The sequence below is a fragment of the Apis cerana genome, linkage group LG8 (assembly GCF_029169275.1).
Source record: "Apis cerana isolate GH-2021 linkage group LG8, AcerK_1.0, whole genome shotgun sequence".
Taxonomy (NCBI): domain Eukaryota; kingdom Metazoa; phylum Arthropoda; class Insecta; order Hymenoptera; family Apidae; genus Apis; species Apis cerana.
Window position 1 is genome coordinate 1,535,551 of NC_083859.1, and position 21,721 is coordinate 1,557,271.

General features: G+C 23.3%; 6 protein-coding genes across 13 annotated transcripts; 4 read left to right on the top strand and 2 right to left on the bottom strand.

Moving 5' to 3' along the window:
* Positions 1-1,773: 1,773 nt before the first annotated feature.
* LOC107997320 (THO complex subunit 7 homolog) lies at positions 1,774-4,310 on the top strand. Its single transcript, XM_017055835.3, has 3 exons — positions 1,774-2,792; positions 2,934-3,358; positions 3,438-4,310. The coding sequence occupies exons 1-3, from the start codon at positions 2,783-2,785 to the stop codon at positions 3,615-3,617; spliced, it is 615 nt and encodes a 204-aa protein (XP_016911324.1). The 5' UTR covers positions 1,774-2,782; the 3' UTR covers positions 3,618-4,310.
* Positions 3,638-5,445, bottom strand: LOC107997303 (alpha-ketoglutarate-dependent dioxygenase alkB homolog 6). Of its 3 annotated transcripts, none has more exons than XM_017055801.2 (6): positions 5,307-5,445; positions 4,798-4,960; positions 4,543-4,719; positions 4,351-4,458; positions 4,180-4,278; positions 3,638-4,095 (listed from the first exon to the last, which is right to left on the bottom strand). In XM_017055801.2, the coding sequence occupies exons 2-6, from the start codon at positions 4,840-4,842 to the stop codon at positions 3,838-3,840; spliced, it is 687 nt and encodes a 228-aa protein (XP_016911290.2). In that variant the 5' UTR covers positions 4,843-4,960; positions 5,307-5,445; the 3' UTR covers positions 3,638-3,837. The 3 variants fall into 3 exon arrangements, with proteins under 3 accessions (XP_016911290.2, XP_016911283.2, XP_061933751.1); XM_017055794.3 differs by lacking the exon at positions 5,307-5,445 and adding an exon at positions 5,109-5,242; XM_062077767.1 differs by lacking the exons at positions 4,351-4,458; positions 5,307-5,445.
* Positions 5,380-10,628, top strand: LOC107997342 (lisH domain-containing protein ARMC9-like). 4 transcript variants are annotated; one of them, XM_062077762.1, is made up of 16 exons: positions 5,380-5,521; positions 5,652-5,825; positions 5,910-6,039; positions 6,125-6,192; positions 6,385-6,618; positions 6,729-6,952; positions 7,032-7,356; positions 7,472-7,648; positions 7,708-7,956; positions 8,032-8,343; positions 8,421-8,548; positions 8,627-8,711; positions 8,770-9,014; positions 9,504-9,571; positions 9,900-9,973; positions 10,119-10,628. In XM_062077762.1, exons 1-15 carry the CDS (start codon positions 5,462-5,464, stop codon positions 9,932-9,934), a joined length of 2,514 nt encoding a protein of 837 aa, XP_061933746.1. In that variant the 5' UTR covers positions 5,380-5,461; the 3' UTR covers positions 9,935-9,973; positions 10,119-10,628. The 4 variants fall into 4 exon arrangements, with proteins under 4 accessions (XP_061933746.1, XP_016911371.2, XP_061933748.1 ...); XM_017055882.3 differs by having other exon boundaries at positions 9,900-9,930; XM_062077763.1 differs by lacking the exons at positions 5,380-5,521; positions 5,652-5,825 and having other exon boundaries at positions 5,983-6,039; positions 6,273-6,618; positions 9,900-9,930.
* On the bottom strand, positions 10,278-12,450 carry LOC107997337 (GATA zinc finger domain-containing protein 14-like). 2 transcript variants are annotated; one of them, XM_062077766.1, is made up of 4 exons: positions 12,116-12,450; positions 11,872-11,932; positions 10,747-11,613; positions 10,278-10,668 (listed from the first exon to the last, which is right to left on the bottom strand). In XM_062077766.1, exons 1-4 carry the CDS (start codon positions 12,134-12,136, stop codon positions 10,415-10,417), a joined length of 1,203 nt encoding a protein of 400 aa, XP_061933750.1. In that variant the 5' UTR covers positions 12,137-12,450; the 3' UTR covers positions 10,278-10,414. The 2 variants fall into 2 exon arrangements, with proteins under 2 accessions (XP_061933750.1, XP_061933749.1); XM_062077765.1 differs by having other exon boundaries at positions 10,278-11,613; positions 12,116-12,388.
* A 3,289-nt stretch (positions 12,451-15,739) lies between these two features.
* Positions 15,740-17,531, top strand: LOC107996578 (C3 and PZP-like alpha-2-macroglobulin domain-containing protein 8). 2 transcript variants are annotated; one of them, XM_017054710.3, is made up of 5 exons: positions 15,740-16,001; positions 16,218-16,357; positions 16,450-16,574; positions 16,674-16,813; positions 16,883-17,531. In XM_017054710.3, the coding sequence occupies exons 1-5, from the start codon at positions 15,992-15,994 to the stop codon at positions 17,371-17,373; spliced, it is 906 nt and encodes a 301-aa protein (XP_016910199.1). In that variant the 5' UTR covers positions 15,740-15,991; the 3' UTR covers positions 17,374-17,531. The 2 variants fall into 2 exon arrangements, with proteins under 2 accessions (XP_016910199.1, XP_016910189.1); XM_017054700.3 differs by having other exon boundaries at positions 15,762-16,086.
* Positions 17,532-19,125: 1,594 nt separating this feature from the next.
* Positions 19,126-21,497, top strand: LOC107996542 (protein Rae1). Its single transcript, XM_017054646.2, has 6 exons — positions 19,126-19,847; positions 19,931-20,104; positions 20,166-20,237; positions 20,308-20,589; positions 20,678-20,872; positions 20,970-21,497. Exons 1-6 carry the CDS (start codon positions 19,590-19,592, stop codon positions 21,054-21,056), a joined length of 1,068 nt encoding a protein of 355 aa, XP_016910135.1. The 5' UTR covers positions 19,126-19,589; the 3' UTR covers positions 21,057-21,497.
* Positions 21,498-21,721: the final 224 nt, after the last annotated feature.

Below are 21,721 nucleotides of genomic sequence, written 5' to 3' on the forward strand. Positions count from 1 at the left end.
ACCTATGCGTTTCTTTCCGATCAGCGCCCCGTCACGACAATATTAGTGACACTGATTCGAGTGTCGTTTCACATATTGTTAGATGATATCAAATTTTTATTATAAAAAATTAAATATCTCGTATAATAGTTCGTTAAAAATATATATACGAAATGCTTAATGAAAAGCAATCATTAAAAGAAATGTTTCAAAAATATATATCTCTTATTTTGCATATTACATACATGATTTTCGAATATCATTATCTCTACTTGAATATTCATAGTATGTGTTGCATTACTGGTTATCAATAAACTTTCAATTGCGCAAAAAAAGAAAAAGAAAATAATTAATTTTGCAAAAAACAGTAAAAAAAAAAAAAATAGATCAAATCTCTAATAACAAACGACTCGGAAGGTTTATCATCGAAAAGTTTAATTTCAATCGATCATGAAATGACAGCAAGCAAATACTGTAATTGGTGGATACGTATAATTAGTATACGCGATAGAGACGTTGATGGCCGCGGAAGTTTTATTTTCTGTTTCTTCCTCGGAGCGTTTTCAATTTGAATACCGATTAATCTAACCGAATAATCTTACCGTATATTTCGTGCGGTCCTCCGATATTCGTTTGAGGACATTTTTTAAAACTAAACGTTTCACTTTATCGTGGCATGCAGCAATTAATAATAACACGCAATCGGGCGTATCTTTTATAACCTTTCGGAGTATAAATCGCGAAATTCTGGAATTATCAGGCAGCCGGAATGAAAGGCTATTTCCGTCGCACGGAATCACGGGCAATATTTTACGTGGGATTGGGGTTGAACGCGGACACATCGACGTTTGATATTTTTATGCAGTGGCGCCACCGCGGAGAGATTTACGAGGCAGATATGCGATCACAAAATGTCCGACACTAAATCAAACATGTTGCATCGGAAAACATCAGAAATTATTATTGGGACTTTTATGGGATCGACGGGAGTGAAAGGAACGTACAATGTAACTCGACGCGCCGTTTCATTGCGAGTATCTTTCAAAGAATCTATTGCAGAATAAATCGTGATATATTAGTTCCGATTCTCTCGATTTTATATTCGGCACAAGGAAATATTGTGATTAGTTTACTAAACCATCTATTATATTAATATACATTTTATATTATATTAGTTAAATATTGCATTATACGAATATTAGCATAATAATAATAATTGAATTCTTATGATTGAAATTTTAATTAATTTGATTAATTTTATTGTCGCATTTAAGAATTTATTTATATCAATCATATCCACACATGAATATACATATATATGTATATAAATTTTATCGTTACATTTTTTGGTAGAAAAAACTTCGCCATAAATCCGTAAATATATCTTGTCAATACTCGTTAATCATTCTTAAATAAAAAAAAATAAATTTTAGCTACTAATATTATTAAATTTGTGTATGTTTAATGCAAATAATTTATTAAAAAGTTATCATTTTATAAAATTACATATTATAAAATTTATATAAAATGGGAGTTCACAATGTTCAATTTATTTATAAATTCATATAAATAATTGTTAAATGAAATATATAATATTTATATATTCTATATGATTATATGATAATATATATATATATATATATATATATATATATATATATAAATATGATATAATATATATATGATATATATTATTATATAAATTATAAATAATTAAAATACATTAAAGGAAATTGTATTAAAAAGGTATTAAAGAGTTGATTCAATGAAACAAAATCTGCCGAAAATATTAGAGCTGTCATATTACTAATGAAGGAACACAAGTTTTTCTTCCATATCTTCTTTCTGCCGACCTTTTCATTCTTTATCCTTAGAAGAAATAAAGGCAGAGTCGTAACAGTGGATGATTAATATCCGGCTGACAGTTTGTGAAACGGACAGCCAATAAACGGGATAAAAATACTGGTGAAAAATAGCGTGCTCATTAGGGGTACAGTGACATCTGCGACTGCTGCTTCGAAAGTCTTCGAGAAGCATGGAAAAGATTCTTGGATGAAGGGAACAAAGAAGACAGGTTTATTAAACTAATGGTGGATCATTTTAATATTCCAATGGAAGCGCATTGCATTCGCTGATTCGTAAAACTTAATAACTTTTTTCAGGATATTATTATCTCTTCTTCAATTCTCACTAAACTTAATAATTTATGCAATTAGGGGAGGAATGTCAAATTGAATTAATTAAAGAATAAAATATTATAAAAATTTATTTATTTTAATTTTATTTTCATTGTTTAATTTTATTTTTATTATATGTATTATAAATGTATTATAAATTTAATTTTTTGTTTTTAAATTAATTTTAAGCATTATGATTTTTAAAAGAAATTTTCAACAATTCAGTGTAGTAAATAATAGAATTTTTCTATTTTATAATAAATATGATGAAATTATAATTTATAAAAAAGTATTCTCTTATAGATAATTAATATTTAATATATAACAAATTATTTCAAGGCTTTTAAAAAAATGATTTTATAAACTTTTTAATTATTTATTAACTTTTTACTTCTATATTAATTTTAAGTTAAAAAGCGAAATTAGCTTCAGATGGCGCCACAATGCCGAAGTTTGTCATATATATGTATATATATATATATATACATATATATGTATATGAGCATTTCAAAGTAACAGTTAATTAATAATATTTGTTATTATATGCTTGTAAAATAAAATAGATTAATTGTGTAATAAAAGTTGATGTATTATTCATTGTATTTGTAATTTTCTTATTGAAAAAAATGTCTGATGGTAAGTCGTTTATGATATTATATAGATATAACCTATTAGTCTATTAAAGCCTATTATGTTTATACAGACTTTTAATTTAGATTTTTTAATCACAATTCCGTAATACATTATAGGTTCAGTTTCAATTTATTTGATTTACAGAAGAAGTGATACGCCGAAGATTACTTATAGATGGAGATGGTATCGGAGATGATCGTCGAATTAATATGCTTTTAAAATCATTCATAAAATGGGCAAATAGTCCAGACGCAGATAATACTTTACACGAAAGAATGTTATCTCAACTTGCTCAATGTGAATTTGCACAACGAAAATCTAGATTAGTCTCAAATATGAGTCAAGAAGAATTGAAAAGTTATGAACAGTTATCGAAGGAAATTGAAATTCAAATAGAAGAGGCTAAAAAAGATATTGAAAGAACAAAAGTAGAATTACAAGATGCAAAACGTGTTAGGAAAAATAGAATTGAATATGATGTATTGGCAAAAGTCATAAATGAGCAACCAGATAGAGTAGAAACTAACCTAAAACTTGCTACATTACGTGAAGAATTAGGAAAATTAAAAGTAAAAAAAAATTAATAACTTATAATAACTTATAATTATAGATAACTATTATTAAATTAAAATAAATATTCATTTTTAGGAGAAATCAGAACAACTAGAACACAAATTGGAAATGAGACGAAAACAATTTCATGTTTTAATATCTTCTATACATTCTTTGCAAGGAATGTTAGATGAATGTGATGAAGAAATAATGGATGTAAGTTTAGAAAATTATGAAGATGCAGATACATCTTCAAAGACTGAAGATCTTAAATAAAATTATTTTATAAAAAAAAATTTCTAAACTTTATAAATGCTTTAATATGCCAAAACTTCTATTTTTATATTTTATGTAAATTTTTTTTCCTTTGCATTTATATCATATAATTTTACAAATATTAAATATAAGAAATATTTAATAATAAAATATTTAATAATAAAATATTTTTAACTTAACAAAATGTTAAACAATATAAAAAATTACACATACCACCTTGTTATCCAATTTTTAATTTTAATTTACTGGTTTTTGGAACATGTCTAATGGTTAAAGATAATCTAATTCCACGTTTTAATGTTTCTCCATCAAGAAATTTTTCCCCACATATATCCAAATTTTTTATCACAGATTTTGAAATAATATCTGTGTCTCTTTCTGCAATTGAATGCAAATAATTATGGTATAATTCTTCTTGAAGAATAAATAAACTTCGACGCTCCAATAAAAGACTAAACTCAAAATTAAGTTGATGTTGCTGAAATAAAATCTTGCAATTAGTTTATGATTATATGATTATATTGACAATTATATTTGATTATCTTTATAAATATTATCTCACCTCTATATTGTTAATTCGTTTATAAAAATCTAAAAGTGTGTGAGAGCCACAACTAATAGTTGTTACAATAGGATGAAACAATGGACCATCTGAATGTGCCTAATAAATATAAATTATATTTTACAACTATATATATATATATATTTTAATTTTTTTATTGTATAATTATACCATTATTCCTTGACCAGATAGATATTCATTAATTAAAACATGATTAGGTAATTTATTTTTTTCAAATATATTACAGGATGATACTTTATCAATATATTTTTGAAGCCACTGAAAACTTAGAATTATTATAAAATATTTAAAAATTATTTATATTATTAAAATATAAGATATTAATTATTATAAAATACTTACAATTGGTATATCTTCTGCTATCATACCTTTTGGATGTGGAATACCACCCCAATTTTGCAATCTTCGATGACTTAACTGAGTCCATTTTGGTACAGGAACACTATTTATACACTTTATTATTTCAACTTCTTCCTCTTGTGTAATAAAATTTGGAATGTATATAGCTAAATTAGGTATCTATAAAAATTGAAAAACAACATTCTTAATGAAACTAAAACATAACCTTTAATAATTAAATTTCGTATTAAGACAAACCTCTGTAATCATATATTTACAAAATATATTTTTATGTTCCTCCATTTTTTAATAAATAAAGTAAAATATTAAATAAAATATATCTAATAATGTTTTATTACTTATAAAAAAGTAAATATTTTTGAGCGCTAATTTTATACGTATTCAAATGTAATGTGTATATCTGTAATAAAATTTTATATATTATTTTGTATATAAACTAATTTATTCTGTTTAATAATATGCACAAATTTTATTATATCGATATTATATATTTATATGTGTGTAAGTAATCGAGAAGCTTTTGTTATAAAATTTTTAAAACTTCATACATATCAGATGTAAGAAAAACTTATTCTTTTTATAGTAATAATTATAAGCATTTGATAATTAAGCTTTTTTTTAATTAATGTTGTATTCGATTGAATAATAAATTAGAAGTTTCTTCTTTTTTTTTATAGAAATACGATATTTTATATCGCGTATAATTTTTAAAAATGTTATTCTACTAAATATGTAAATCCAAACACCATTAATTGCTTAGAGATGCGTTTGCGTAAAATCAATTTTATGGAAGGAAATATCCTTCACGTAACTGTACGTAAACCACGATTCTTTAAATATACAGTAACGTAAAACAATTTCTATTTCCATTATGTTAAATTTATCAAATTAAATAACAAAAATGGATAAGAATTGGGTAATAAATCAAATGGATAATAAGGAATTAAAACTTGTTCATCAGGTATGTTCTTTGGATTAATGTGTCGTAAAACAAATTATATTATTTAAGTTTAATTATAAGTTTATATTAATAAAGCTATATAACAAAATATTTATTATACTGTATATTTAAATGTAAAAAAAATCTTCAGTTCCTTATAGATCATAATTTCGATAATACTGCCGGTGCATTAATGGTAGAAGCAACAATAAAAGGTTTTAAATATTTTAAAAAAGATTTACAATCCGAAAGCGAGATTTATGAAAATTTGTGTAAAGAATTAATGATAAATTATAAAACAGGAAATTGGAAGACATTCTTTAAAGTATGATAAAAATATATTCTTTTAACAAAAAAATAAAAATATCATTTAAATGAAATATAATGTACTAAAATTTTTCATTTTTAGTTATGGAACATGATAGTACCTAAAGATGCAAAACAAACAAAAGCTTATAAAATTTTGATGTTACATATATATGTATATTTTGCAATATTACCTAAACATATATTAAAGTCACAATGGCATAAAGAAAATGGTATATATAGCAATATAAATATATAAATAAGTATAATTTCTGTATATTAATTTAAAATAATTTTCTTATTTCTTCAATAATTCAGATAAAATACAAATAAGTATAAATAATTCTATGACATCACTTAATCCACAAGATTTTGAATATGAAGAGGTAATTTCAGTCATTTATTATTTCTTTTTAAGTCATGTTATCATTTTTTTTGTTTTTATTCCTTAAGTTTTTTTTTTTAGATATAAAGTTCTTTTTTTTTTAATTTTAATTTTAATATGAATATTATAAAAATAAGATTAATAAACTGAACAAAAAATTGATAATGATTGATTTAATATTAATAACATATAGAATTTTATAACTGAAGTAGAAAAGAATATGAATGATAGTATGGAAGAATTACGCAAATTTTTGAATACAATAGGTAAGGAATTAGAAAACATTACAGAATTAAGACCTTATTTTGCATTACCTTTTATGGAGGACCCATATGTAGAACCATTTCTTTCTAAAATATTTGAAAAAAGTTGGTCAGACAGATTGACAGAACATTTAGAGCTTTTTCTTGAAAAATGCAAACAACAAGTAAGTAAAATTTAAATTATTATAAAAATATAATCTTTTTAAGATTTTAAGAATTGAAGATATATATATATATATATAAAATATTTTATAAAGATATATGCAATTTTAAGTTTTTTAGTGATCTAAAATATAGTGAAAATTCCAACAAATTTTCTTTAAATTATACATCTCTAATAGAAGATTCCAAAAAAGATATAACTACAAAAAAAACAATTAGAAATATTAATGTACCAATCATACCAAATGATAGAAATATTCCGATATTTTTAGAAGATAATAAAGTTGAAAATCAATGCAATTTATATGATAATATAAAGTTTAATCAAAAGTCAAAGTAAGACATATTTAGTATTTTTCTAATATAATATATTTGATAATTTTTACTATATTCTTTATTTTTATTCTTTTTTTAGAAGTATACAGACTGTATCAAACTCTGAAGAAGAAATTTATTCATCACATTTTACAAAAAAAAATAAAAAATTAATGCAGTGCACTCAAGAATTGGCTGTAGCAAAATCTCAATTATCTAATGTTCATTGTAATTATGAAAAATTAAAAGTAAGATTCCATAAACTCCATACTGATTATCATAAATTGATGAGTATTGCAAGAGTATTAACAACAGCTTTAGAAGATTCAGTAAAAGGAATAGCAATTGATTTTCAAATTATGCTAGAAACTTGCATAAAAATTTTTCCAGATTTGTTTAATCAAAATATAAAAGACAGTTCACATGTAAGTAATAAGAACTCAATATATGTATATAATATTATATTAATTTTTGTACATAATTATATTAAATTTTTATTATATATTTTATTTATTCATATTATATTTTATAATTTTACAGTGTTCCTCGGAATTTTTATTAGATAAATCATCTCATTCTGAAATGAAACTTATTGAATATTCAAATTCATACAATATGTTCATTCCTCCAAAATTATTAGATTTCAAAAAAATTAAATTACATTTAATTAATGGAAGCATCAAAACAAAATTATTTCTTTTGCAAGCATTACGAAGGGTAAGACAAAAATTAATAATTATTAAAATTTTAATACATTAGAAATTTCGATTTTTTAGAAAATAACATTTAGTCAACCTGGAGAAAGAGATGAAACTATGCACGAATATATAAGTAAAGATTTATTAGGACTTCATAGTCAAATCGCTAGTTACAAAGGCAAATCCATTCTGCCATATTTATTAACTCCACAAAACGTTATTATACCACATCCTCTACAGCAATCAATTACAAGATTATTGAACGCTTTAGCATCGTTCAGATGCGGTAGAGATTATTTATCATTTGATTCTACTGTTGTTGATATGGTATATTGATATATTAATTTTTATTTCATTACAAAATTTCACAATTTTTTATTAATTTCAAAATTAATATTTTAGATATTTAAGTGTCTGAATAGTATTTCTGATAATAACATAGATACAATAACTTGTAATATGATAATTGCAATGCTACAAAAATTATCCTTACGCAAACAACAAAGAATCTATATGATAGAAAATGGATTAGTAGAATGGTTGATCCACCATTTACGTGATCAATGTCGTATTATGGATTCCTATCGATTAGAATACGCTACAGCTCTTTTGATGAATTTATCCTTACATCAGGCTGCTCAAGAAAGAGCATCAGCTATGGCATCTTTACTTATTTCAACTTTAATTGATTTGCTTTTAATGGATTATGTATCGGTATAATATATTTCTTATTGTCTAAAATTATAATAATACATAATATGTAATTATAATCAATGTATATTTATTACCAGACATTACCATATATTAATGGAGCATTAAATAATTTTTTAACGAATTATGTAATCAATGAAGAAGCAAAAAAACTCAAATTTTCATCTGTAATAGAACAATTCAGTAAATATAAAACTGGTGAAATAAGGTAAAATATTTTTTTTTACATATATAATGAAAGTTATAGTACATTAAATAAATATTTAAATAAAATTTAAATAAACAGGAAACATTTGGATTACATTCTGAAAATACATAGAGGTGAAATTACTATTAAAGTGAAAGATGAAGAAATAGTAGATAATGATAATGTGGGTAATGATTTATAAAATATCTTATTTGCTAAATAAAAAAAAAAAACATTTACAGGAAGAAATTGATGTGTTGGAAAATCAATTGGAAGAAAACGATCCAGTAAAAAATAATTATGGAGAATTATGTGGAGAATCATTATTAGAATCATGTTATACAGTTTTACCAAAAATAATTAAAAAACCAGAAATAATTTCCAGTGCGTTATCATTTTTGCAATTCCAAGCAGAAGCAATAGAATCTGCTGTGCATAATAATCAAATTAAAAATTTATGTTCTGAACATGAAGAAATTTTACAAAGGTATTATTATAATATCTTGTTCTTAATTAATAAATTAATAAATTTTATTAATTAATAAATTTAAATATATTTTTTATTTTATAAAAATTATAAAATTTTTTCATACATTTCAAGAAAATTGTTAAACGAAAAGTATGATGAGAAAGATAAAAATAATATTATAGTATTACAAAATTTTAAAAAAACAAAATCACATTCAAAATTGCATTCTCATGTAATTGAAATAAACTCTTCCCCTGTTGAGGTATTTACCTAGAAATTAATTATTAAAATTAAAAGATTTTAAATTAAAATTCATAACATTTTTTAAGGATCTGCAAATTTATAAACAAGTAACAAATGAAAAATGGAATTCAAATACTGATAAAATGTTTTTAAAAGAGATTCATGACGAAAGTGATTCATATCTCTATGAAAATCATACTTCGAAGTTTGTTATTTTTTTAAATAAAAATAATATAACAAAATTTCTAAATTTATTTTTTATAGGGAAAGCAGTAAAACGACCATTGCATCTTCAATGCTTTTGGGAATTGAAAGTGAAGTTGAAACAACAGGTAAGAAAATTTTTAAAACGATTTTTTTATTGACTTTATCAAAATAAATAAATGAATTTAATATTCAATTCATTGTTCGAAATTTCTAAATTTCTAATAATCTTATGATATTTAATAAATAAAATTTATTGTAGATACTATATTAAACATATTAGTGAAAGTTTTATAACTTTCTCTTAAACATATATTTAATCATGATTTCGAAAAAAAAAAATCTAAAATGACTCTTATATTTATTGTAAATATATATATATATAATTACATAAAATTTTATAAAATAATATATATTTAAAATCTATCATTTTATTATTATTTTGATATTTTTCAGTAATGGAGAAACTCAGCAGTATAGCATCACTGTAAGTCAAGATTTCGATCTTGCTTTCGATAAAAATGCACGAAGTTAGTTTTATGCACCATTGTATATTTTTATAAAATTTAAATATTTTTATACATTATAAAATTTTGAATAAATTGCATTTTATTTACTGTTAACTTTTTTATCTAAAGTATAATCGATTATTCGAAATCAGAACTTTTTTTATAGGAATCCAGAAAGTAGCATCAAAGTTACAGATAATAAATCATGGACACAAGAGAAAGAACTTGATAAGGAAGAAGTATTTTTAGCTAAACCAAAAGTTACTCGAACTCCAACATAATTAAAATTAAATATTAAAAATGTAATAAAGAAAAAAAGAATGAATGTATTCATATCAATAATTTTATTTTAAACAACAAATAACATTTAATTAATAACATTTAATTAATATTAAATATTTCATATAATAAATATATACAAAACACACGGCCATCACACACATTTAACTCATTAAAAAATTATTAATAATAATATGAACTAGCATGTCCTGGTACATAACTATTGCTTCGATATCTTCTTAATACAGGGCTATCAGCATAACTGTTACTATTATGTAAATTCGGTATAGATGAGTACGGTATCGATGAAGTACTAGGATATGAATTCATAAAATTCGATTTACTTTTATGACCTCCGACAATTTTGCTAAGATATAAAGATCCACCAAAATAACTATTTGGTCTGCCTTCTTTAATTGTAGCCAATTTTCCATTACCTTTACCATGATTACCAAATAAATAATCGATATCTTGTTCCTTGGAAAAATAGTTTAAACCATTGGAAATATAATCACCTAAATATTTATTATATTTATTTAATTTTCCATAAACACCGTTATTTCCACGAATATTGCCGAAAGGATTATTTCCAGGATTAGATAAAATCATTGAAGAACTGTAATCGCGTCCCATGTTTCCATGACTTCCTCGCACATAACGAGTTTCAGGATGAAAGGAATATACATCATTCATAAATTTGTTGCTTCCTCCTATATTAAGTGTAGTATCTTTATGTTTTCTATATGAATAATCATTGTTAGGACTATTAAATAGATTAGGAACTTCTCTGTTATAGATCTGATCAGCACCATCCGTGAATCTTGCATCATTAGACCCATGATTTCTAAAAGAATCGCCAGAATACTCTTCTCTGAAAGAAGAATTCTCTGTACCGAGTTCAGGATAATTTCCTGCGCTAGTAGCACCAGTTAAATTATCGGAAAATTTCATATAAGAGAGATTCTTGTGTTTGTTAATAGAGAACTGATTTAAATCAGATCCGGTCTGATCATTGCCTTGGGTATAAGTTTTGAAGGTAGAATCTCCATTGCTGTTGCTACTCGTGTAACTACCAAAACTGGATTGAGCAGCATTATTTGCAAAATAGGAATTCGAAGCAAGATTTTCACGATTACCAGTATTAGAGTAAGTAGAGAAGTCAGTATTATGGGAACTAGGTGAAAATCCGTTATAAGAATTGCTTGTTAAACTTTCTTCGAGATTTCCTTGACTCCTGCTGTTGGTCAATAAATGTCCACTATTTCCTCCACCGTAAAAATCCATGTTTTCTCTATGACCTTCTTTATCAGCCATGTAAGCACCGTTGTTGATGATGTTGCTATTATACTCGAAACCATTGCTTTCTCCTATAATGGGATAGCCTATAAATTCATGAAATAAGAAAAGATTTTGTTTATCAGAATGTCAAAAAATATTTAGTTAGATTAAAATTTTATAAAACCAATTAAAATTAATAATAAAAAATACTTAAATTAATTAATTTTTTATAATATTAATATCTAATATTGTAAGTATAATTTAAATATTTATTGTCTTAAAAATCTTATATATAATTTAATACAGATGTAAGAAATTTATTTTCATAATATATAACGAGAAAGCACAAGAAATATACGTACTGTTAACTGCTGTTGCTGGTTCCGCATGGACCAGTACAATGCAACTAAGGATTACTACACTCTAAAAGTAGAATAGTTTATAATATAAATTAATAATCATCAATAACAAATAATAATGCGGATATATATTTTCAATATACATATATACTTTGTAATAAATAATATGCTGAAATATTTTTGATCAAATTGAAATTCAAATATCACAATTTCATAAAAATTATTTTACAGATTGTTCAGTACTCACGAGCGAAATAATATTCGCCATGACAAAAGGGAGGTAGATTGCTAAAAGAAGTCACACTATTAATAAGCTCAAATCAAGTCTCTTATAACAAATTGAAACTATACACATACTGATATGCGAATCGATTTCTTACCATTTTATACTCTTAGAAATCCCTCCTCGCTCACAAAAAGGTAAAAGCGATCTTGATGTGCACATACTGATAGGACATTGGTTGGTACTCGACCATACAGAGCAGGGAGAAAGAGTCAACCTGATTTAACTCTTCACTTTTACGGGGAAAGCAATGGGTCAGCCCGTGTGCAATTGACTATTCAGTGAACTATGAAGAGCATGACCTACCTAGCGTAATTAGACTTTTTAATTCATATAAAAAATTATCCTTTTCCTTAAACTTCAGCTTTGCTTCAAATAATAACTTTATGTTTTTATGTCCATATATAGACCTCATTAATTTTTATATGGAAAATAGATATAATAAAAAAACTGCAGCAAAATGAAATAATATAATTTTATTTGATAATAATTTGAATGAAGAATTAAAAAGTTATGTAGTTATGAAGTATAAAGTATGAAGTATGAAGTATAAAGAGAAGTATGAAGAATAAAATTATAAAGAAATATAACGAAGAATTCAATTTTTAATATAATTTATATTGGTATATATTATACACATTAAAAAAATTATCTTTTAAAAATAATGTATTTTTAAAAGATAATTTTTTTAATGTGTATAATATATATATCAACAATTCATAAAAATGAAATTATAATAATTTGATATCAATATTTTTTTTATAGATTATAAAAAAAAAGAGATTTAGTACAAAAATATAAATACATTACTATTATACAAATATATTGTACGTAAGTACTTGCATAAAAAGTATAATTTAATTAATGTTACTATTAATGGATTTAGTTCGCATATAATTAAAATCTTCGTGTTTTCAACTTCAATTAGTTGATTGAGAGTTTCCATGCAACCGGTATATTGCAAGCTTTCGTAAAAATATTGCCCCGATTTCTATGCATTATCATTGCCAAGGTTAAGATTTTTGTTACGGTGGGTGGATAACTTTTCTCCAATGAGAAAAGAAATCGCATTATGTCTTTGCATTATGATCATCATTTTAATCATTTAATCAATGATAAATTATTTCCATAATATTAATATCTGCTTATTACGTAAAATAATTAGATATAAAAATATATGCATTATTTATCCTATATCTTTTTTCCGCAAACATTTATCTTAAAAATAGATAATTAATAATAGATATTATATATCATTTTTTATTGAAAAAATATTACTAAAAAATTTAAGAAATTTGATCAAATCTGAATACTCAGATTAACAAATTATTTAAAGTTATAATTATATTTTTTTTTCTCGTTTTTTTTATTCTTTTTTATATTTTCATATTTTTTAAAATAAAACATAAATATTTCGACGTGTGTATAATAAATAACATATAAAATAATGTCTAAAAACATAAAGTTAAATAATCGTTGCGTAAAATTATTATAATGATAGTTATTAAGTCGTTTACACGCGATAGAAGAAAAATAAAATAAAATCTTAAAACCTACTTTCACATTAAAGTCATAAATAATATTCACAAATATCTTTTTCAAAATTCGTAAATATCGGAATGAACATTTTGTTCAGTTTATATCTCGCATATGATTCTTGAATATCAATAATATTTCATACAAAAGAAAGTTTCGTGATGTTTGATGTTACGATGAATGCTGCTCGATAATTCTATCTCAATTGAATTTCAATTGGATGATATCATTGTAATATATGAATTAATTTTATATTAACCTCTGATACCTAAAAATAAATTTAAAATTTGGATATTATAATGAAGAATTAACAAAATATGTAATTTAATAAATTATAAAACAATAAGATTGTATGTTCCTTTAAAGTTTCAGGATTAAATATAAAACAAACATTAAAAAAAAATGATATAAATTATTTTAATCTTATTTTAATAAGAGATTAATCCTCTCACTACAATTGATTATTATGCAAACTCGTTTTGCAAATGGACTTTCTCTAATACGAAAATAATTTGTATCAAATTATCAATATTGTATAGTAGTAATTGATAATGAAATGTTTATAATAATTGAAATATAATTTAAAATGTAATTTTTAAATACTTATTAAAACTAATAATTATTAAAATTGACGAAATAAAAAGAATTATTTATCGTAATTTAAATGATATACACTCTTTATCAGATCGCGTATATAATATCCATTACTGGATGTTTTACGAAAGTAATCCAACATTTTAATTTGTTCCATTAAGATCTAATGACATGGAGAAAAGAAAAATATATTTTTCTAATGTATTTTGTGTAGAACTTCTAATTTGAATAAAAATCTTGCTCGAAGTGAATAATTTTTAATATCTTTTAATATCAAAAATTTAATTTAAAAAATTTATACAATATTTCATCTCCATTACTAAACATCAAAAATTATAATAAATTTTTAGATAAAAGATAATCCAAAAGATATAAGATAGCAATATGTAGATCGAAATAAATCAATCGCATGCTACTTTCTGACATGAAAACCAGAATGACATTGCTACATCCTTGTTATTATCTTTTGCAATGCTTTCTACTTTCTGCGTATTCGAGCGTATTCATTTGAAACGTACGTCGACCATGTGCATCGATCAACTGAATTCCAAAACGTTAATGACAATGACCTAGGACACTTGTTAGTTGTCGTGAATCACAAATAAAATATTTTCCATTTATTACAAAAGATTTGATATAAAATTTTATTTTTCATTTCTTTCTTAACGAAATTATTTTATATTTTATATGAAAAAAATAATCTTGGAAATGTTATAAAAAAAAAGTGAAAGTTGTAGATTATATTCTTCAATCTTAGTATATGCTTCTTTTTTTCAAATTAAATTGTAACTGTAACAAATAAGTGTCCTGATGACATAGTTTTCTATTCTCTGCGAAAAAAGACATCTCTAGGTCGAGATACAAATTGTTGTTTTCTAAGAAACTATTAAATAGCTATGGTAAGAAATGGTAAAAGTTGTATACGCGTAACAATGCCAGGCATTAGTACAACGTGAAGAAAGTAAAATGAAAATGGAAAGTGGACGATAAACTAATTCCAAATAGATACTTCTTTGATGTTGTCACATGTTGAACATAATATCTTTTATGAATTGCATGAAATAGACATGTATCGTATTGCATACTTATTATATATAGTTAGTCGGTAATTTTAAAACTAATGTCAAGAAAAGTTGAAATCAAATAAAAAAGAAAACTTGAATCGTGATAAACAAGGAATAATAAGATACGAACAAGTGTGTTACACTTTTGAAGCCAGAATACCGGTTGTAGTCATAGCTTTATATTTCTTTATATGTTTATTATAATTATATGTTTTATATGTTTATGTTATATTATGATAACAAATCATTAATAACAATTAGATGTTTTAGTATATAATTTCATTTTAATGAAATTATTTCATGAAAAAAATTGCATTCTCTCGTTTTCCCGCGATCAAAATTGAATCTATGCCAATAAAATTATATTATATGCTGCGCATGCGCATGATATCTTGGAACAGCGCCAATTAAAGAGAAGTTCGATCTCATGCATGGCATTTTACTTGTGTAAGCGAGGTTGATTGAATGAGAATGTAACAAATTATATTTTTGCGATGAGCTCATACAGAAAACATAACCAAAACCATCAATTAGGAAATCCAAATCTGACTGTACATTTTCAATTTGTTATTATTAAGTGTAATTGTTTTATCAATTACATTATTAAACAATAAAGCAAAATTATCTTGAGATCAAAGCAACAACTATGTCTTTTAGTGAGTAAACTGACAAGATGATAAATGTCAACACGTGGACTTTGTATGATGTGCTTTGTGATTATAAAAAATTCAATCAAAATAGGTTAAATAATATATAAATTATAATATTATATAATATATGAAAAAAATTATGCTTTGTGACATTGTGAAAAATAATTTAATAAAATATTTTAGTGTAGCGTGACTATTTTAAGAAATCGATCTTTTTTTTAGTTAGGATTATTACACCTGATAGTTCAGAATATCGTTATTTTCCCATCACAAAATCTCGTCTTAGGCTATGTGTACAAGCTGCTCATGATGCAAGAATTTCCTTACGTACTCATTTGGGTGGAGACTCAAATGTATATGAAGTATGTTTATATTTTGTTGAAAATAAATATTAATATTAAAAATCGTATACATATGCGAGTATAATTATATTATATTTATTATATATTCATAGATTATTATTGGAGGATGGGGAAACACAATGTCAGCTATAAAAAGGAATAATCAAGAACAAGATGTAGCAGAAGCAGAAACACAAAACATATTAGGTGCTCATCATATGTGCAATATTTGGATTCAGTAAGAAAAATTATGAAGCTTATTTATTTAATTTAAAAATTTAATTTTAACTAAATGTTAAAAAAATTACAATAATATGACAATAATATGAATTCTTAGATGGTTTTGTGATGGAACAGTAAATGTTGGTCATCTAAATGGTGAAGTTTTTTTATCATATAAAGATAGAAATCCATTTGTCATAAATTATATAGGAGTAAGCACTGCTTGGGGTGCAACTGGTGAATTTTTGATAGAAGGTATATATTAAATTTTCAAAATGATATTTTGATATTCAATAAATATGTCACTTTTCATTTTCTTTTTAGAATCACCATGTACATCCATAGTTGTCAGGCAACAATTGATAGAAACTTCTCATTTTTGGGTAGATTATAATGAATCATCTGGTATTCCTCAAAATGCTGTAATGGCCTCAGAAGATGGTTTATACATAGGTCGTACTCATCACAGAGATTCACTCACACCTGGTGGTATTAGGAATAACGTGTGTACAATTGCATGGGGTGGAGCTTCCCATGATAAAAAAGATTTTCAAATATTATGTGGTAGAGATGTAAATTGGGTAAAATCATGGGAAGGCAGTGTTCCTTTGTATGCTCTTCCTGCTGGTGAATCCGAAGACGATTATGCCCTTTTTATAGGTAGAGTTTTACATGAAGGCGTATATCATATAGGAAAAATACAACCAAACCATCAAGTATGTTATATACCCGTGGACGGGCATGAAGAACCTTACATTGATTATGAAACATTGGTCATTTGTGATTATTATGCTGCAGAATATATTGGTAGATAAGATGTTTTTCTTCTGAGAAAATATTTATTTTTCATGTGAGATGCAAAGTATTTTTTTATGTCATATATATGTATTTATACAATTGCAATTAATTTAACAAAGAGAATGTATAAATTTAAAAGATAATTATAATAGTATTATAAAGGTATTAAATCATACATATGTTTTAACATTTATTTTATGAAAATCTAGTTTTGTACTTCTATAAATTTGTACATTTATCATATAAATATTCATAGCAGATTTTTATTGTAAGCTTCCATTAAATTATTTTAATAAATGACTGTTTTCACAAATAACAGTATACTATTATAAAAAAAAATTTATTTAATAATTGTACATTTAATATTAATGAAAGTAATATGTAATATAATGTAAAATAAAAAATAATATTTAATAAAGAAATTTATTTATAATGATAAAATTTAAAAAACGTATATTTTATTAAAAATTAAATTTAATAGTATTATAATTAATAGTTATTCTTTGATTAAAATTTGTACATATATTTGTAAATTATATATAATTACTTTTTAAATTTTTTAAATTTATTATAAATTTACTTTATATTATTTTAAATTATTATATATATAAATTGTGATAATAAGTATTTAATTTCAAAAGATGATATTTTATATATATTGAGTAACAAAAATATTTGAATATTAATATAACTTCAATTTTTATGTTCTATATCCATAATAAACATATAAATCAATAAATATGTTATTTTATCACAAGCTTTTATTACTTAAATATTTTAAAAAAATGTCAAATGAAAATGAATTTTTATATTAAAAATATTCAAACACTTAATAAAGTCAAATTTAAAATAATTTTTTATAAAAGTTAAGCATTAAATTTTTAGTATTTTTTTTATATTTTCTTGGTTTTATAACTATTTTAAATAGCCTAAAATTTAAAAAATTATTTTTTATTAATAATACATTCTATATTTTATTCTTATTTTAGATTTATCATTTTTTCATATATATATTATTTATATATATATATATTATTATATATATATATTATTTTTAATTTATTTAATAGTTCAATATTTTATTTATAGTTTCAATATTTTAAAAATATTTATGAAATTTGTTATCTTAGTTGTTAATAATAATTTAAAATTGTAATTTGCAATCATTTATATCTGATATTCTTAAAATAAGTTTTTTTTTATTTATTTTATAATATTCAGATAATAAGTAGATTTGTCATTTTTTAGGATTTACAGACAATATTATAAGCATTTAATATCAGCGTAGATAAAATACAGAACGGATTTGATTGACATTTAATACTTGATATAATTTCTACGACTTAAAACGAAAATAATGTATATATAATTATAATTGTAAATGTATAAATATATAAAATTATAATTATAAAAATTAATAAAATCAAAATTTTAAAAATAATTTTTTTAATACATCTTATAAATATATCCATGAATTATATATATTGAATAATATGTATAAATTTTTACATATATATATATATATATATATATATATATATAAGATATACTTACATATATATTTTTGATTTAAAAATTAGATTTAATATATTTTATTAAAATTTTTATAAAATAAAATAATAACAAAAATTATAAAATAATAACAAAATTAATATTTTGTTATTATTTTATGAATTTTAAAATATATTTATCTCTTCTGTGTATCTAGTAACTTTAATAATTTGATAATATAATTTTAATAGTACAAATTTGTTTCAATTAAAATATTATTTTTTATTTTTTTTATTAATATATTTACATAAACATACATATATATATATATATATATATGTACATATATACACACATACATATATATATATATATATATATATATATATATATCCTATTTAAGATACAAACATAGACTATGATTTTTCTTTCTTTAATTTAAATTTAATTTAAATTTAAAATATGCTAGGAACAATTTTTGTTGTAATATTAGAAAATTAATAATACAAAGTTTCGCCATCTATTTATATGATATTTTGATCTTAAAATCTAAATCTAGTATGCATTCTATGTATTTTTTTAAATCACAGTATTATTTTTTTTATATTGCTGATACACAAATAATATAACGTTCTCGTAATATAAAGTTTTCGAATGTTTGTTATTATATGTATCAACTACATTTTGATTAACAATATTATTTTGTGTTAAATAACAGTTATTTTATTAAAATTGATTAAAAATGTTCAATCAAAGTGGAGGATTACAAACTGGCACATCATCTACTTCTAATCCAATGCAAGATTTTGAGGTTGTCTCTCCTCCTGATGATTCTGTTTCCAGTCTCGCATTTAGTCCTGCTTCTATTCCACAAAATTTTCTTGTTGCTGGTTCTTGGGATTGCAATGTTCGTTGCTGGGAAGTTGAACAATCTGGCAAAACGGTTCCTAAATCGATGCAATCCATGGCAGCCCCAGTTCTCGATGTTTGTTGGAGCGATGTAAGATAATCAAATTTAAAATAATATTTTTAGAATGATTTTATCTAAATTAATTAATTTTAAATTAATTTTATATAAAATAGGATGGAACAAAAGTATTCATGGCATCTTGTGATAAAACTGCAAAATGTTGGGACTTAGCATCAAACCAGGCTATTCAAGTTGCAGCACATGATGCACCTATTAAAACTTGTCATTGGATTAAAGCAAGTACATATTCATGTCTTATGACAGGTTCTTGGGATAAAACATTAAGAGTAAGTTTTTTATTTATATTATTGATAATTATGTGATTCATATAATAACCAAATGTTTTAGTTTTGGGATCTACGAAGTCCCAAGCCAGCAATGACTATAAATTTAATTGAAAGATGTTATTGTGCAGATGTTGTAAGTTCAATTTTTATTATATTTTTAATAGCAATTATTTGAAGATTGTAATATTTAAAAATTATTATAGGACTATCCAATGGCAGTAGTAGGAACTGCTGGACGTGGATTAATAGTTTATCAGTTGGAAGGTAGTCCTCGAGAATATAAGACAGTAGAATTAAGTCTAAAATATCAGTATCGATGTGTTGCAATTTTTAAAGATAAAAAAAAAGTTCCCACTGGTTTTGCAATTGGCAGTACAGAAGGTCGTGTAGCAATACATCATTTGAATTTAAGTTCAAAAGAAAATTTTACTTTTAAGTGTCACAGAACAAATGGAACTCCTAATGGATATCAAGATATTTATGCAGTGAATATTAAATTAATCAAGTTACTCTACAATTTTTTTTAAATATTCATTTGAATAATGAAATATTTTTTCTTCAATATTCTTATAGGTAAATGATATTGCATTTCATCCAGTTCATGGTACTGTTGCAACTGTTGGAGGTGATGGTACATTTGGATTTTGGGACAAAGATGCAAGAACTAAATTAAAATCTTCAGAACCTATGGAGCAACCAATTACTCGGTGTTGCTTTAATCACAATGGGCAAATATTTGCATATGCAGTATCATATGATTGGTCAAAAGTAATTATTAATATTTTTGTACAATTAAGTTTTACATAATTGGATTAATGTTGTTATTTTATATATAAAATGAAAATATTTATTTATTTTATTCTAGGGCCATGAATATTATAATCCAGCTAAAAAAAATTCCATATTCCTTAGACCATGTTTTGAAGAACTAAAACCTAAAGCGTCACCGTAAGACCAGAGGAACACCATATAATCAGGCTAAGAATTCTGAATTCTGTGATGTGTTTTAAGATAATAGGTTTTATAATTACAGAATATACTGTTTACATTAATAAATTATAGCTTTCCTATCTTTTTTTTTTAGTTATACAAGTTTTCCAATATTATTTCATTATAATACATTGTAAATAGCTTCGATATACAATACAATTGTAGTTTACATTTTTCATCATATATATATTTGACTATTTCTCACACAAGCTCATTGTACAAAGATGTATATACATGCAAGAAGAGTCTTGTTCTTTTTTCACAAGTATAGAAATGTAAAAAAATAATTCCGATAAAAATTCTTACAATATTTTGAAACTGACATGAAAATTAAACTATTTTTTCATTTAGTGCTTTTAAATAAAATGCTAAAATAAATATAAATCAAATTTTATTGTTTAAATTATTATTATTAATTTAAAAAAAATTCATTTAAAAATTAAAAATTGAATAAAATAAAAATTATTAGTTTCAAATGTATCATAATTAAGTGCTGATATTTATAATAATTACAAAAAATGTGAAATTTATAATTTAATAAATAAATTTATAATTTTCTATTTTACAAAGGAAAAAATGTTCAAATAAGAAATACTTTAAAAGAGAGAAACATCTTTTTCAATGTTA

Coding starts and splice junctions, on each gene's coding strand:
- LOC107997337 (XM_062077765.1), bottom strand. CDS start 12,136: ATGGCGAATATTATTTCGCTC. Junction 11,933..12,115: donor TGGCGAATATTATTTCGCTC/GTGAGTACTGAA, acceptor TTCTACTTTTAG/AGTGTAGTAATCCTTAGTTG. Junction 11,614..11,871: donor ACCAGCAACAGCAGTTAACA/GTACGTATATTT, acceptor ATGAATTTATAG/GCTATCCCATTATAGGAGAA.
- LOC107997320 (XM_017055835.3), top strand. Junction 3,359..3,437: donor AAGAATTAGGAAAATTAAAA/GTAAAAAAAAAT, acceptor ATTCATTTTTAG/GAGAAATCAGAACAACTAGA.
- LOC107997303 (XM_017055801.2), bottom strand. CDS start 4,842: ATGGAGGAACATAAAAATATATTTTGTAAATATATGATTACAGAG. Junction 4,279..4,350: donor TATCTGGTCAAGGAATAATG/GTATAATTATAC, acceptor TATATTTATTAG/GCACATTCAGATGGTCCATT. Junction 4,096..4,179: donor AACGAATTAACAATATAGAG/GTGAGATAATAT, acceptor ATTTTATTTCAG/CAACATCAACTTAATTTTGA.
- LOC107996578 (XM_017054700.3), top strand. CDS start 16,026: ATGTCAACACGTGGACTTTGTATGATGTGCTTTGTGATTATAAAAAAT. Junction 16,087..16,217: donor AAAAAATTCAATCAAAATAG/GTTAAATAATAT, acceptor TCTTTTTTTTAG/TTAGGATTATTACACCTGAT. Junction 16,358..16,449: donor GAGACTCAAATGTATATGAA/GTATGTTTATAT, acceptor ATATATTCATAG/ATTATTATTGGAGGATGGGG.
- LOC107996542 (XM_017054646.2), top strand. CDS start 19,590: ATGTTCAATCAAAGTGGAGGATTACAAACTGGCACATCATCTACTTCT. Junction 20,590..20,677: donor GATATCAAGATATTTATGCA/GTGAATATTAAA, acceptor ATATTCTTATAG/GTAAATGATATTGCATTTCA. Junction 20,873..20,969: donor TATCATATGATTGGTCAAAA/GTAATTATTAAT, acceptor ATTTTATTCTAG/GGCCATGAATATTATAATCC.
- LOC107997342 (XM_017055882.3), top strand. CDS start 5,462: ATGGATAAGAATTGGGTAATAAATCAAATGGATAATAAGGAATTAAAA. Junction 7,957..8,031: donor ATTCTACTGTTGTTGATATG/GTATATTGATAT, acceptor TTAATATTTTAG/ATATTTAAGTGTCTGAATAG. Junction 8,344..8,420: donor TTTTAATGGATTATGTATCG/GTATAATATATT, acceptor ATTTATTACCAG/ACATTACCATATATTAATGG.